This window comes from Zingiber officinale, chromosome 4A (assembly GCF_018446385.1).
Source record: "Zingiber officinale cultivar Zhangliang chromosome 4A, Zo_v1.1, whole genome shotgun sequence".
Classification (NCBI taxonomy): Eukaryota; Viridiplantae; Streptophyta; class Magnoliopsida; order Zingiberales; family Zingiberaceae; genus Zingiber; species Zingiber officinale.
This window is the reverse complement of record NC_055992.1, coordinates 146,420,562-146,436,753: the sequence shown is the minus strand read 5'-3', so window position 1 is coordinate 146,436,753 and position 16,192 is coordinate 146,420,562. Positions and strand designations below refer to the sequence as shown.

General features: G+C 35.2%; 1 protein-coding gene across 8 annotated transcripts; it reads right to left on the bottom strand.

Moving 5' to 3' along the window:
- Window positions 1–879: 879 nt before the first annotated feature.
- LOC121971589 (U11/U12 small nuclear ribonucleoprotein 59 kDa protein-like) lies at window positions 880–16,192 on the bottom strand. 8 transcript variants are annotated; one of them, XM_042522918.1, is made up of 12 exons: window positions 16,033–16,192; window positions 15,622–15,780; window positions 15,135–15,540; window positions 12,787–12,870; window positions 11,078–11,143; window positions 9,640–9,712; window positions 6,434–6,810; window positions 5,335–5,375; window positions 4,677–4,806; window positions 4,486–4,531; window positions 4,374–4,402; window positions 880–1,123 (listed from the first exon to the last, which is right to left on the bottom strand). In XM_042522918.1, exons 2-9 carry the CDS (start codon window positions 15,771–15,773, stop codon window positions 4,728–4,730), a joined length of 1,278 nt encoding a protein of 425 aa, XP_042378852.1. In that variant the 5' UTR covers window positions 15,774–15,780; window positions 16,033–16,192; the 3' UTR covers window positions 880–1,123; window positions 4,374–4,402; window positions 4,486–4,531; window positions 4,677–4,727. The 8 variants fall into 8 exon arrangements, with proteins under 8 accessions (XP_042378852.1, XP_042378854.1, XP_042378849.1 ...); XM_042522920.1 differs by lacking the exon at window positions 4,374–4,402 and adding an exon at window positions 2,503–2,590; XM_042522915.1 differs by lacking the exon at window positions 4,374–4,402.

Sequence of the window (16,192 nt, the reverse complement as noted above, 5' to 3'; positions counted from 1 at the left end):
AGATATACTTACAAATCTCTTTTGAGTACAAAATTTCACTTGCTTCGGTGAGAAATTTTTTTTTATATATATAGTTAGATAGTTAGTTAGTGAAAACATAATTATTTTTATTTTTTTTCAATTTAAACACTATTAATTTAATCCTAAACTGTAAAAATAAAATCTAATTGACTTTAACTTCGAAACTAAAAAAATAAAAAAAATATTATTAGACACTCTAAATATATAACTCGTCAACATATAATCTTTTTAGTTTTAAATTTTTTTAACTTAAATACTATTAACTCAAATTCTAAAGATAAAATTTAATTATTTAATCCCAAAGCTAAAAAAGATTTAAAATACATATACTTTATAAAAACGTGGATTGAATTGAGACTCTGGATTTGATCAAATACCTCAACACGGTAAAAAAAACAAAAATTGACAAAAATGCCTCAATGCATTGGAAGCTTCACGAGTCAGGACGCGCACAAATCCCCAGCAGAAAGTCTACAAAATATATATATATATATATAAAAAGATTTTAACCTACATATCTATATCCTGCATACTCATAGTCAACTGAGCGTTATATATATATTATAATATATATATATATCTTCGAAGGTAAGCATAAACAGCAATGAGTTGCAGGGGCAAACTTCCTGTCTCGGAAATTTACTGTCCGTTCCAAAGGTTTAGGCTCATGTCAAAAGAGGGCAGAGTAAGGAACAGCTTTGAATGTAAATGAGGTGATAAATATATGAAAAATTGAAAAATCTTCCATTCATACAAGATTCCATCTCAGCTTGGTATACAAAATTCACTTTAGATGGACATGTATGTTTACGAGGGATCCATGTCCTGTATCTGTAAAAGGAGTAACACAAGTCCGAGTTGTCCAATTTTTCAAGATATTTTGAAATTTAAATGCACAAGCATCAAATATCAAGGTTTATGTAACAATGGAAAAGCGAGACTAGAAATCCCACAACCCTGTACACCGTCGGGTTTTCAGCTACAATCTTATAGCAGGGAAATTAAATAACTTCACAGTTGAAATAGAAGAGCAAACAAATTGAAAACCTTCTCAGCGTTGCTTCAGCTACCTGGCACCACTACTTTTTCCCACTATCAACACCTGCACAGATACACTAATCCATGTCAGTCCAAATAATATATATAAAGAGGTGGAATTTAAAAGGAATCGTTCATGAAGATGCATTTGTGTTCGAGTCTCCCTCTAGTGACTGTCAACTAACTAATCTATAGCTCCTCCAGGAAGACTGTCAAGCATGATGGTCATTCCGCTTGTTCTTCCCCTCAACTCATCATTCGAATTTCCTAGTACAATAAGGGATAAGGTAAAGAGCTTGAAGAGTAATACTATATTTCTCTAAAACCTTACAAGAAATTTATATCTATCTGAAACTATAGAAGAGACAAAAAATATGAATTCCTCTTAGGAACCACTAGATATCTCTTAAACTATACAAGAGATCTCCTTGATTAATTTTATATAACCTTATGAAAAGTTAAATTTGTTTTCTATAAAACCTTGTAAGAAATATCCAAATTTCTCCAAAACCATATGAGAGATGTTTCTTGTACGACACTTTTCTATAGAAAAAAACTTGCGACTCTTCAAACCTTATGAGAAACCCATAGGTCTCTCTCAAAAAACCATATGCAAATCTTCCTTCATGGCCTCAGTGATCATGTGAAAAATCATCTTTATGATTTCTCTAAAAACATCATACTCATTTATGCTTAAGAGAATCTTTATGGCCTCAAAGGAGGGACCAGACAAAGCAAGCTCAACTTAATAGTGGATCATCAGCTTAATTGCCGAGTTTTGTTTTGGCACTCTAGTTACTGACGAAGGACTTGTTTTCAAGCTGTTTGAATGGCGTGACAGAAAAAGCAGTACAGGAATCATTAAATTAACCTAATTGAAGTACACGGGGAAATGTACTAAAAGCCAAGCAGAGAGCATCCATTTCTTTGACAGAATTGGATTTTCTACAAATGGATCCACAACTGCAGTAACGGCTCTATTAAGTGGACTCCCATTAACCATAAGGTTTCTTCATGCCCATGTTGGAAACTTGTTTCATAAAAACACTGGGTCTAAGTCTCTGGCTAATGGATCAGCAATCAAATAATCAGTACTGATATGCTCGACAATTTTATGCTGCCTTTGTTTACTAGGTCTTTGAACTTGACCAATAATTTCAATGATTTAGAGATGAAAACAATCACAAGTATCCCTTGGTCAACACTCTTCAGTCATTAAGTCTTATAGAAGATTTATAACCTAACATAATATCCAACATGCATTGTGGATAAAGAAAAAGAAGTCAGACTCCCACTTTTCCACAAAATATTCTCCTGCTAAGCATATAAGTGTAATCAAGATTGGATATCATATCATCAAGGCATCTACATTTGAGCATCCAATCACCTCTAGAAACTTTACCCTTATATAACAAACATGAAATCTTAGTTTTCTGCTGATACCTGAATTCTTTCTTCGTTGTAGTCCAAAGATACATATCAAGATTGAACATATACCTAAGTTAACTTGCAGCAAAAGCAATATCAGGTCCTGCGCACACATGAGCATATGTTATAATTTTTAGCCTCACTAGAATAAAGAATGTCTTTCATGAAAGTTACATGAGGTCATTACTAGGACGTTGACTTAAACTATGTACTGCTTCTCACAAGTGTAACTCTAGCCCAACAATTTTGCATATTAAACCTTTTGAGAACACATAATGTAGGCTTTAGACAGAAACCTAAATTCCAGCAGTATCTATCTCTATGAATCCCAATAAAAGGGCAGCCAACCCGGTGCATGAAGCTCCTATCAGTGCAGGGTCCTAGGGAAGGGTTAGGCCATAGTGGGCTTATTGTACGCAGTTGTACTTTGCATTTTGCAAGAGACTATGTTTGTGACTCGAGACCTCAAGGTCACATGGTAGTAATTTTACCATTCCACCGAGACTCTCCCTCTATCTCCATGAATCCCAGTCATGAAGAAAAAAGAAGAAAAAAAAAAACCCTCATGCATTACTTGTAACCAAGAGATTATCAACTTACAATACCAAAAGAAAATTTGCTCCCGGAGGACCTTATGGTATATGTATTGATCACCATTAATTTCTCAAAATCAACAAAGTTTATAATTTGATTAAGCTCTAAACACCACTATCTATACCTTTGTCATAGTTTGTAAATATACTTCATTTATTTACAAGCTAGATGTGCAAGTTCAGGTGTCACAAGCCGATTCATTAGAAACATGATTGAAAATGTGTATTGATGTTTTATAACCTTAAGGTTGAAAAACGATTTGATCTAGATATCATCGTGCTCATCAAGGTCCAAAATCTTGATCCATGCTAGAATTTCAATCTTTGATTGGTAAGGTACTATTTTGGTACTATGTTAATCTTTCAATGTATAGTGTCAATAGCAAGTTTGAGGTGGTAACTAGCTATATACCTAAATTCAAATTTTATATAATACAGAATGGTACAGTTTTGATATTATGTTGTATGGACACAAGCTACTTAAAAAAATATCAAACAATATTTCAAATACTCTTAATTTCAAACGATACTTCAAATGCTTTTAATTTTAAGACACGATTCTTAATAACATAATTGATAAAGCAACAAATAGTGAGTATTATTGAGTTTTGGTAATTTATCAAAATGATACATTTCAACTGTATTACCTGCTAAGGTATGAGATATTAAATTGTGGCACTCATCGTATCCATAAGTGTGTGATTTTGCCTTTCAACTATCATGTTGATTAAGACTACCAAGCATAGTGTTGTGAGGAACATTGCCACAATTTTGAAAGAACTTACAAAAAAAAAACAATTTGTTGCCTAACTACATCTTTTTTTGCATAATAATTACAACCAAGATTAATTCATACAATCTTAATGACTTTCCTTAATTATCTCTCTACCTTTGTTTTGAAAACTTTAAAATTCTTTAAAGAAATTTCTTCTTCTATTAGAATCTAAAAATCATCAATGAATGCAATAAGATAGTGATTTTCACATGAGGCAAGTGACGACATACTAAAGTTAATTTCTAGGAGGTCATAGATTATGCACCTTTAGACTTGGGCTTTGTTAGCTTAGCTCTTATACAGTCCAAACAAGTTTTAAAATTTTGAAAAATTATTGAAAACAAATGTTCTAGCAATTTTTCAATTCTTTCTTTAGCAATGTATGCTGGCATAGTAACCCTCCCCCAGCTCAATTCTAATTATTAAATAGGATGCCACCAACTTATGGCTTATTGATTCAAATGGAACCAATCAAACCATTATGGTTTAGTATGAACAGCCATTTGCTTAAATAGTACCTGAATCCAGTTCAAGCCACCATCACGTCCTAATCAATTTGACCACACAATATTCTTGAATAAGCCTTCTATTACATCTAAATTATGTAGAATTAAATTCTGATTCACTTACTAGATAGAACATCAGTGAAGTCAGGAATGTGAACAAATGGCAGAACCTGTAAGAAAATGGTAAATTCAAAGCTAAATTGGCAAGCTCTTACAGGCCACAGTTCACAAGCATTGAAAACTATAATTATTCAAATCAGGAGTTCAAATGTAGAGTAATATATAAAACATAAGCTTGGCTTTAGTCCAACTTACCATTCTAGCACAGAAACGAGGCAAGATAAAACAGATTTTCTTGCAAGTGCATTATTTCGGCGGGATTAGGTACGAAGCCCAAATCTCATCTGAAGGTGGAGGTGGCTGCACCCAATGTCCAGGTACATGACTGCATTAAAATTACCCACCAAAAGAAGTTATAAATTCAGATATTAAAGTTTTGAATAAGAAACTCGAAATCTTTATTTATCAATTCATCACCCTGAGGCTATGAAACAACACCAAGTTCAAGCTATTAAAAAATGAAACACCATGGAGATAAAAAAAATGCAAAACCAACAGGCAATATACGTGTTGAATGTCATCCAAAAGATGTTAAAGAATTTTTGTACTCTCAGAATGCTAATCCAAAAACATTAAACATGATGCAATAAAATTCCCTTGGCTTCTTTTATGAATTTGAGAAATCATGTGTTCCTAGAAAGAAAAAGAATATAGAAAGCAAAGGAACAGCAAAGAAAAGAGAAAGATTAGTTGTCAAGTAATGAAGAACAAAATAACAGGTATTGTCAAAGAAAAGAACATTTTCACGAGATCTCAGAGAAAATAAGGAAAAATGTGTTTCCAAGAAAATAAAGTAAGATGTGTTATAAGTTCATATAGTATGTTATGCTCGAGAGAAGCCAAACAAATTTACCTTCCTCCGGATCTAATGTAAGCATCCCACATTCTTCTAACCTGGAGAAAGAAATGAGCTTATGTAATATAAATAGAGATATTTTATCTCAAAATAACGTCAAAAGAATGGCACCAATACAAAAACTACATGAACCAGTGAAACTATAAATAATATTGTTTTTAAAATAGTATCAGAATAGTATAGCAAATGGAATCTATCACAATCATTGAACAAATATACAAAAGAGAGTGAAAGAAATATTTTTATTTTGTGAACATGGCTTGAATATTAAATATTAAAGACCAATGGATCCACTCGTTAAGGATGATCAAATACAACTAGAAATGATTAATGAGCCATAATCAAGATCATTTTGCATGATCACCAATCTAGCATTAGCTAAGAAAAATTGCAAGTCATGCTGAATTTAAATGTTATGGTACTAAGAAGTTGATCAAGTCGAAGAAAGTAAAAAAAAAAAAAAAGTAGCCCAATGCACGAAGCTCCCGCCATGCAGGGTCCCGGGGAAGGATCCATTATACGCAGCATTACCCTGTTTTTTTGCAAGAGGTTGTTTCCAGGATTCGAAGAAAGTTAAAGTAATACCAAAAATTAAAAAATTATATATTGTATAGTTGAATAAGTTAGGAACCTTCAAAAGGAACAACAATGAACAACTAAGGAATTAAATGTGGAAAGTATGAACTAAGATGTCAAAACTTCCAAATAAATGGCAGTTCAAAGTTACTTGTGTAGATGAAGTCTTTTTTATCAAATATAAAAGAAAATGAATAATCTGGTTTCCAATTCCAGATGACCTGGAATAAACAGACAAAATTCTAGATTATATATATATATATATATATATATATATATATATATATGAGAAATAAGAAGTTATGGATCTGAACCTAAGGCAAGAATTAAAGAAAGAAAACGTCAACCTAAACCCAAGAATCTACAAAATTTGGATCACAAGAGCATTGAAAACTTATTCTGGTAATCAGTAGCTTTTCCACCAAATTACATATCGATTCAACCACTTTTGCAAACATGCTACAAAGAACCTTATTGGATGATGCAGGAAAAGTTGAAATAGGATATTAAGTAAATTCACCTCGATTAGAGTTCCCATATCATTGCTACTTCCATGATAATAATGGAGGAATTCAAATGGTAAATTTGACAATGAGTCATAGCTGTTGCCAGTGCCACAACCTTGAACTTCATCTCTCTCCTGTTCAGACTTCAGACTTGCATCCATATCTGAAGTTCCACTTTGGCCTTTGGCCTTAGATGGCTCAACTTCAATTTGATCAGTAGAATTTGTTTCTGTCAGTCGGTTCTGCATCAGTTTTCTAGATTCCTCTGCTGTTGCAATAGCATTCTTAGCAGCATGTGTATCAGCAGCAGCAGCTGCTTGACGCTCCTCCTCCTCAACTGCAGCTCGTACACGCAGAAGAAATTTATCATCCTCTTCTGGAAGAAAATGACCTGCACAGAGCCACAGATACAGGATCATGTGAAACTTGATAGAATGAGTCCTATCTAATATTGCAGAAAGAGCATCATTTACACATACAACAAGAAACAAGATTCAAATACCAATTCCAATTGCACCCATACAACAAGATTGAATAAGTCCTGAAATTTTCCAGATTTTCTGTTGTGTTTTCATTTTTGGAACAGTTTCTGAAAAAATGCAAGAAATATTCTCCGGAAATGAAAATAGGAAATAGGAACTGTGAGAATATTTCATCAAAATTTCCCCTGAATGTTTCTTTTTTTTCATTTTGTCTAGTTTTCTTTTGTATTATTAATGACATAAGTAATAAACATATAATTCAATACTTGCAAATAAGTGTTTAAATTCAGATTCACAAGTTATCACACATGGAAAATAACTTGCATGATCTGCACATGAAATCCATACCATATATATGTAACACAAACCCATATAATAGGCATAGGCATTTTAAAACCTTGCAGTTAACCAGTCACAAGGTCCACACCCATACTTGCGGACTCTCGACCCACAAAGTAACTGAGACTCACAATATACATGCCAACAAATCAATTGACTCATTGTCTCAGATCAAAAGGTAAGAGACAAGCAAAGTCCGCAATTGTAATGAGACTTACAAGCTCACCAAGTCTCAACTCATTGTGTAGTGATCAGCTAACAAGATCTCAACATGCAAATTGAACCACCTGCTTGTGAGGTCCACGCCGCTAATAATGCTATCCATGGACCACCAGGTCCACCTTGTAACTAGTAGTGCGATCGACCAGATTGTGGGTCCACAAACATAGTGACTAATCAGCTCACAAAATCTCAACTCACCAAGACTCAACTCATTATGTAGTGATCAACTCACAAGATCTCAACATGCAAATTGAACCACCTGCTTGTGAGGTCCACGCTTCTAATAATGCTATCCATGGACCACCAGGTCCACCTTGTAACTAGTAGTGCGATCGACCAGATTGTGGGTCCACAAATGTAGTGACTAATCAGCTCACAAAATCTCAACTCATTATGTAATAAAGTAACTCAGGAATCCATGTTCTAATGTGACTTATAAGCTCACAATGACTTGCACATATTGCAACCAATCAACTCATAGGTGTCTGGCTTACAGCGCAGTCTGACAGATCCTAGGCCCTTGCCCATAATGCAATGAACTGACTAACAAGATCTATGGTTGTAATCCAATCAGTTGATCATTGTGTTGAAGGTGATGCAACCATAGATAAGGCCAAATAGCATGACCTAAGTCGAACTCACCATCATTCCTCAAATGATGCAATTCTAAGCTAGCCTCAAAACTTTGATATAAAAGAGAAAAAATAAACTCTCCTTAAAGTTCAAGGAATAAAGCCAAGCTCAAATTACCAAGGATTAAGATGCCTTGGGAACTCATAAGCAGCAGCCAAAGGCTCACACACGTTCAGGGTGGCATGGAAGTAACAGAGGCAAAATGAGACATTTTGAGAAGAATGCTAGCAACAATTGTATCACTCGAAATTCATATAAAAACGGCACCCCCTGTCCTTGGAGCTTGGTCTCAAAGGCCAAAATATGGGGGCAAATGATGGGATCAAAGTTTGAGGTATCAATATCCACTCATTCAAGAAGGTAAATGGGTTTGTGAGCATCTAATAGGCTCAAAATATTAAGAGGCTCTACCATTACCTTATTATCGACCAATCTTAATATCGACCCTATCTCTCTTTCTTAAATTGATGTCTACTGCTAGTTGGCATGTCTAATCATGTTGAAGACTCCAGAAGCAGCATGATGCAAAGCAGCCAAACATGTTAGTCAATCATATATGTATGTATATTGTACCAATAGGGAACATTTAATCCGTATCAAGGCAGGCCATATGCCCATATCTCCTTCACAAGTAAATACCCTTGCTGGATGCAAATGTATGCCATGCATTGAAGGATTATACTTCCCTTTCTCTCTAAATAAGAGATGATTAGCCAGTAATGGTAGGACTTCGTCAAACCCATTTTCAAAACATTCTTCTCCTTTTGTGAAACCAACAGTTTGTGTACATCCAAAAATCAAAACTTGATCGTCCTATAGGTAGGGCGCAGGTACTCTTTGGTCCTTACCACCATCAGAAGTATATTAGAATGAATTAGATAATTCATCTGCCAATACTGTTCATTTTCACAACTTCAATTGTTATTTACATGCCTGGTTTTGGTTTTCTTTTCCTATCTACAAGATGTGCCCCTCTAGGGTCTCATTCTGTCTCCACTCTCATTCTATCTCTCAACCTACAACAATTCAAAAAAAAAAAAAACTTATTATACATTTAAATCGATGGTCATTTCACATCTTATACACTTGGCATCCATAATTCTAGTACATGCTTAAATGAAGATCAAGTATCACTACATCGCTGTCATCAAAGATGTGATTGAGTGAACTATTTGAGATCGGCAACATAAATATAACATATCAAAGGTACAAGTGATCCATCTGTCCTATCGTCCAGCCACTTACTTATATTTCCAAGTAAACATAACCTATGTATGCTTATGTTTATATTGAACAAGTCATGCAACCCAACTATCTAGGTTTGCTACATGGATTCTGCATGCCACTGAGCTATATGTAAGGATACATTGCTGGTCATGACCTAGGTTTACAATAAATGAAGTAAAAAATCCATGTGCATGTGGTCGTTGATGTCAATATGAAAATCTTCAGCCCAATTTGATAAGGTTGGACAAATAATGTATTGCTGAGATATTCAGTTTGGAGAAATCCATATAATTCTTTGGAGGAAAAAAATGGCTTGCCTTGTTTCTTCAACTTTTGAACTCTGATAGAGCGAAGCTCTTGTAATTTCTCAACAACTAATAGAAGCTCAAGCTGAAAGTTCAAGGGAAAATTTGGTTAACAATGTTAAAAACATTTATTATCAAACTTGTAAGAAATGATATGATCAAATTGACTTGGTAAAACATTGCAGACGCTAATAATGTAACATAAAACCAACGGCAACAAAGGAAAATGTCACAACTATTTTGGGTTGGGAAACAAGAATATGTACTACCAAAAAATTAAAACCCAGTATGTCAAATAGTATGAAACACAAACAGAAGAAAGTGCACCAATGTTCAATCACAATAATGTAGTGGCAAACAAAATCTTATGGCCTCAATTTTAAGGCAAGCATGTAATCTTCCTTTTAAACAGAAGCAGAACACATGGACAGAAGAAATTTTCCATGTGTCACCTAAAACAAGGGCACAGAGGCTTAGCCACTTAAGTTATAGTAGACTATGTAGGAGTACATAAAAAAAAACAGAAATATGATGGTTAGTCAAAGGTAGTCATGCAATATGATATCTGATATCCTCCTACAGTCTTCGAACCAGCTCTGAGACCAAGTTGAGGGAAAATTATATATATATATATATATATATATATATATATATATATATATATATGACTTAGACATAGCACCCTATAACTAAATAGCCAATGTGAGACCAACGTACGCATAACTAAGCTACATTTATCATGGAATTTATGTCAGCTCGCTTCAGCATGATAAGGCATACGCTAATTAGAATGTCATACAACATAAAGTTGCACTAGTGAGATGTAGCATAACATATAACAAACCTCTTTTTTATGTGCATTACCTATACGCTTCACCAACAAGATTATAATGAAAAAGCTTAGCCGTCACATCCATAAATTGCACTAAACATCAGTAGTATCAGTATGATGCATAACCATGGTTGTCATCACAGAAGCTATGATTGCCTTAAAATTGACGTTACAATTAGCATTCAAATTGCTTGTATAGTTTAACTTATAAACTGAATTGAGAAGACTTTCCTGTTCATATAAGCTTGTGGGGAAACTTCAGCTCAATATTTGTTTCAAAAGCACCTCTATCAAAGTGAATCATTGTTGCAAACTATACTAGCATAAAGCATAAGAAGAGGAGGAAATAACAAAATAAAATAAATAAATAATCAGCCAGGCAAAGAAGCCAGAAGGTTAGATGATTTCCATAACATCTTAAATTACATATTATTTTAAACATAGGGGAAAACTCAATGAATTCTGTGAAAAAGTCTGATCATGTCACAGGAATACCATCTATATCAACAGCAAGATGCTGCCATGGCACATGGGCCATCAAAATACAATCTGTCAGAAATAATATAAATTTTTTCTCAAGAGATCTAACAATACAACAAACTATCCAAAATGTTTCACCTCAGATTCTAGTCTCTTCCGTTCCTCTTTAGCCTTAAGCTTTGCAATTTCTTTCATGTGTTGTACCTGGAATAACCACATTTAGCAAACCATTGAGAAAGTAATACTGCAGTCCAAGTGTCCAACATAAGATCAGAAAAGTTGATCTACATCAAATGTGAATGAATAAAAACTAAGGTATGTCCTTAACAAATGAAATATAATTGATACTGAGTTCCATGAAGATATGAACATGTTGAACAGCAAAACACATGGGATTCAATTGGCATATAATTTCCTTTTTCATTCAATCTAGCAATACCAACATATTGAAAAGGGTATTCCAGGAGGAACTCAAATATCAGAAGCAATATCAGGCATTATGCATTTGTAACTGATTAGTAAAAGTTAGCTGAATTGTTGCTTTATAAAAAAGAGGGTTGAGGATTGAAGCAAAACAAGGTCCAAGTTATCAAGGAATTTTAGAGTTAAAAGAAACTAAGGATACAAATTAATTGTTCAATACAATTAGACAAATCATGCCTCAATGATGCTTCATGTTACTATTTCTCGTTTGTTTCTATTTCAACCTCACAGTGTACGATCCTGTTGTGCATAAAAACCATGAATCTTCTTTTTATTTTTTTAAAACAAATAAGAAAGACTTCATAAGGAAAAAGATTTGACATGAAATTTTGTAGAAGTTGCCTGTATAAAAAGATGATGGCAACAACTGTGGTATCTCAAACATAGTTTGTAGGATCGTGATCCTACAAAGGATTAGATCGGATAGGTAGGATCAGATCTTTAGAGTCTAAGCCTCTGGGCAAAAAACCCCCACAAGATGGCCAGTTTAAAGGCCAACTGACACAGTAAAAAGAATGCATTCTGTTGATTAGAACACGAATGTCGAAAACAATCTTTGAAAGACCTGTTGATTCGATAGAATACAAGGAAATAGGCATCCAAAACTCATAATTTTGGAGAAAGAAACGAAAGACAATATGCTTGATGATCAAAACTGTCGAACATCAACTAAACAAATGTTTTAAATAGTTTCAAAATCTTAACTCTGTAAAAGAAAAAATCCTAACTCTACAAAAGACAAAATAACCTCAAATATAAAGTACGAGCCACTGAAAAAGCTTTAAACGTTGTTTTTTGGCCTAAAATTGGATCATTACGGGTTTCACCTGATAACAAATGTAAATCTCTAAATGAGATTTGATTTGGTATATTATGAGCCCCGTGATTTAACCCGAGTCACAAGTTATGGCCCCATGATTCCTACCGATCCGGCTCCAATTCCACTATAAAAAATGATTCCAAATGCTCCTGGCTCATTTTGGTACTTCTGGATCATAGGATCATACGACCCTAAGATCCGGATCACGATTTTGCAAACCATGATCTCAAAGACACTTTTGGCGTAGTTATTCGGACTTGCACCTCATGAGCGATCAGGTTAAGAGGTCAAACTAAGCACAACCTCAGTGCCCCATCTTGTGCACAACTAAACCAAATTTGAATAGTTGGTAAATCCAAATAGATTAGGATGGCATGAATTGTTTACCAAGTTCAACAATTACCTAGACAATAGTGTGGTAAAAGAAAAATACAACTAAGTTACTTGTCAGGAAGCAATCAGCAATCAACAGGAACCTAAAACAAGGAACTAAATTCTTACAAAATCATATCAGAAATTATAGTTGTAACTAATCAATGACTACCTTGTGCATAGCCACGTCCTTGGCAATCTCCCTAGCTCTCCATTCATCAGCATCTTGATCTGCTTTCTGATGATCTTCTTGCAGCTGTATAACAAAAAAGACCATTTAACAACCAAGCATGAATATATGACATATATTTAACACACATCTCTGTAACAACATGCATCATGACGAATTACTAACTATAAGTAGAGTTTACTATAAGAGACAGAATCAATACGATGAAGCATGATAATGCTCTTTTGTTTGTCATACAATACTAGTCATAGATCATTAGGTGTTATTTCTTCTGAGGAAAGAGAAGGCCAAACTACCGTCTACCGGATTGTATTACTAAGATAACAAGGTAAAATACATACTAGGATAATAGGGGCACTAGAGTATGAATGAGGCATCTTATTTCCAAGGGGACAGTGGAGCAATCACAATACCAGATCAAATGTTTGTGGCTAACAACAAACAAGGGCCCAAAGTATGACATCATCTGATCAAATCTAGTTGCAACATCACATCACTCAAAAAACCACCACAAGGGAAAGCTAATCCAGTACAACAACATGAACTCAGCAACGAGACCTGGCGAGCAAAAGGAGCTCCCTTAACCATTTTTAGATATAGGTATAATGAACACCACAGAGAAACTCATAGCTGCAAATAGTCCTAGAAATAAAGCGGGTCAAGGACTAGTCATCTTCTTTGAGTAGCTCCAAGCAAACTCGGCACAAAGTCAGGGGCAAGCCATGCACAACCCCAAGCAGTTGTGCAACTCGATTGCCCATCGACTTAATAGTAGGTGCTTGATTGGCAAAGGAAGCAAAGCGGGTAGCTGCCTTGATGCAGCCCTAGTTCACAACCTATGTCAGTGACATCCATGATCCCAAAACTAGAGACAATAGATTTACAACCTAGTGATTCCAGGCTATTAATGGTAGGTTGCCAAAGTTTGTCTGTAGCTCAAGATGGGCTCTCTATATTGCCTTCTGCCTCCAATTGCAAGGGTGATAGAAGATGAGGAGCTTACTGAAGTTGAGAGCATCACGTGATCTTCGATAAGGCGTTCTCTGAGCGGAATTCAATAGTAAACTCACTGCACATATAGGTCAAAGTGTTCTAGGCCCACTATCCAAGAAAATGAAGTTAAAGAAAGAGAGAATGATGCCCACATGATCTCAATGATTATTGGCAACATGAAGGACAATCAACCAACACATTTGGTCATACTCATGGAGGAGCAATTCCATATTGCCGAAAAAAATATCAAAAATAAATTGGAGGACAGGGAAGGAGGGAGTGGGGATCTCTGAGAAAGGGTGACATTTGGAATAAGTCACCTTAATTGTGCAAGGGGGTGAGGAAGGTGGTGTCTTAGGTAGACTTTTGGCCTTCTGTATCTTGAACAATTTAATGGTGCATTTATGATTTCAATGACAAGAAATTATTCAACGAAGAATTCAAGGAAGGTGGTGCCTTGCTAAGATATCATACAATCAACTTTAATGAAAACATATTTACTAACCATATCATACATATAGGCATCTCCATTATACTTGGTGTCATATCTATATTTTTAACAAGAACTTATCAAAAAGAAAGGTATATGAAGGTTCTTCACAAATTTAGTCATTATACTCGTATAAAAAGTATTTTGAAGCAACCATTTTGTTTGTAATTGGAAATTAATTGTTCTAGCATGTCTCCATTAAAATAATTTTATTCCAAATTGTCAAAAGTGGCCTATATGTTGAGTTCAGTAAGAATGACTGCTAATGATTATAATTAATTTTATTTTACAAAATGTCATGTACCCACATAAATTAGTTTCTAGTTTAGCCACTGTCACTGCTATCGGAGCCCAAGGATGGTTCCTTTTGAAAGCTACATTTCTATTAGATGGCCTAGGATCATCCCCCTAATGGAAGGCCTTATCCGTCGAGTGCTAGGCTAGAGAGAGTTGACCTCGAGCTGAAGTGGCAAGGTGCAAGGGTAGTGCTGGATTAGTTTTTATTCCACCATTCTTCACATGAAACTCCAACAAATCCCCTATATCTATCCTTCTTCGAAGGATGTACCACACCCAGAGGCACCAATGTACAAGCGTTTGGCGCACGAACACAGATGTTGAAGATCACCCAAACAAAGTGGCTTATCCACATCTTATAAAACCATAGGTGTTAGTAATTGTTTTGCTGTTTCAAAACATGAATTCCTAAAACCCTTCCTTCAAGAGGCAAAGAGAATGTTAAACAGCAAGGGTCATGATAGTAAGCAGATTGAGAGTAGTTTTGCCCCCAATATAAAGACAAATCACTGTATGTTTGATATCTAATTGAGGAAGTAATTTAAGAAACCTTGCGCACTTGTTCAGCCACACGTTTTCTTTTTCTTTTCCTCCAAAGCTTGTTCCTCTTGCACTTCTGTAACTTGTTACTAAATCTTAGTGCTTCTGATCGTGACTCCCATGGGACTGCTGGATTGTTAATGATATCAAGAGGAAGGAGTTGATATTTAATAGTTGATGCTAGAGAGTTTACTGCTTCTATTGACATAGATGTTTGAACATCAAGGCTAGTTCGCTTTGCTTCAATCAACTTGAAAATTTGCACAACATATTCATTCTCAGGACACTGAGAAAAATCAGGAAGAATGGAATCATATGAAGATGGAGAGAGTTCTCCTGCTGATGAAGGAGCTTCTTCTGCATTTTGATTTTGTGACCTTTTAATTAAAAACAATGCTTCTAATTCTTTCTTCCTGCTAGATAGGATTACTCAATTACTCTCCATAATAAGTTATAAAATGGGAAAGCTGATGTTGTTAGGCGGTGCAAGAACATACATTGCTTTTGCCAAATCAATGGTTTCTCTCAACTTCCTCAGATGCCTATGCACATCCTCCGACTGCCAGAAGGAGGAAGTAGCAGACTGAATAGGGTTCCATGCTGGAAATTGAGGCGGAAATGTGCCCGCAAAAAACGGCGGTGGGATCATAGTACAGCTGTAAAGAAAGAGATCGATTACATCAGGATAAGAAACAGAACACGACGACACAAACATCCCCTCCCTATTCAGTTCGAGTATTATAGAGCCAAATCCAACAATCACGGAAGACGAGGATGAATATCTAACTGCAGCAACCATCAAACTAAAGGACTAAAAGAGCAAGTACGGCATATCATCACAACCGACCATCCTATGATATGAGACGTGAATTTTTTGGGAGTTCAACAAGGAAAGAAGAAAGAAGCACCTTGTGATCGCACGAGCGCCAGAAGATTTACGAATGAAGACGTCGACCGAGGAGAAGAGCGACTCGTCGCTGCACACCTCAATCCTTTCCTAGTTCGAGGATGCCACTGATAGGAACCCAGGGGCCTATCACGTGAAAAAAAATCGAAAGAGAAAGGGAA

Excerpts from the sequence above, each read along its gene's own strand:
- LOC121971589 (XM_042522918.1), bottom strand. The coding sequence starts at position 15,773 with ATGATCCCACCGCCGTTTTTTGCGGGCACATTTCCGCCTCAATTTCCA. Across the intron at positions 15,541-15,621 it reads ATTGATTTGGCAAAAGCAAT|CAGGAAGAAAGAATTAGAAG; the intron begins GTATGTTCTTGC and ends AATCCTATCTAG. Across the intron at positions 11,144-12,786 it reads AGGACGTGGCTATGCACAAG|GTACAACACATGAAAGAAAT; the intron begins GTAGTCATTGAT and ends TGGTTATTCCAG.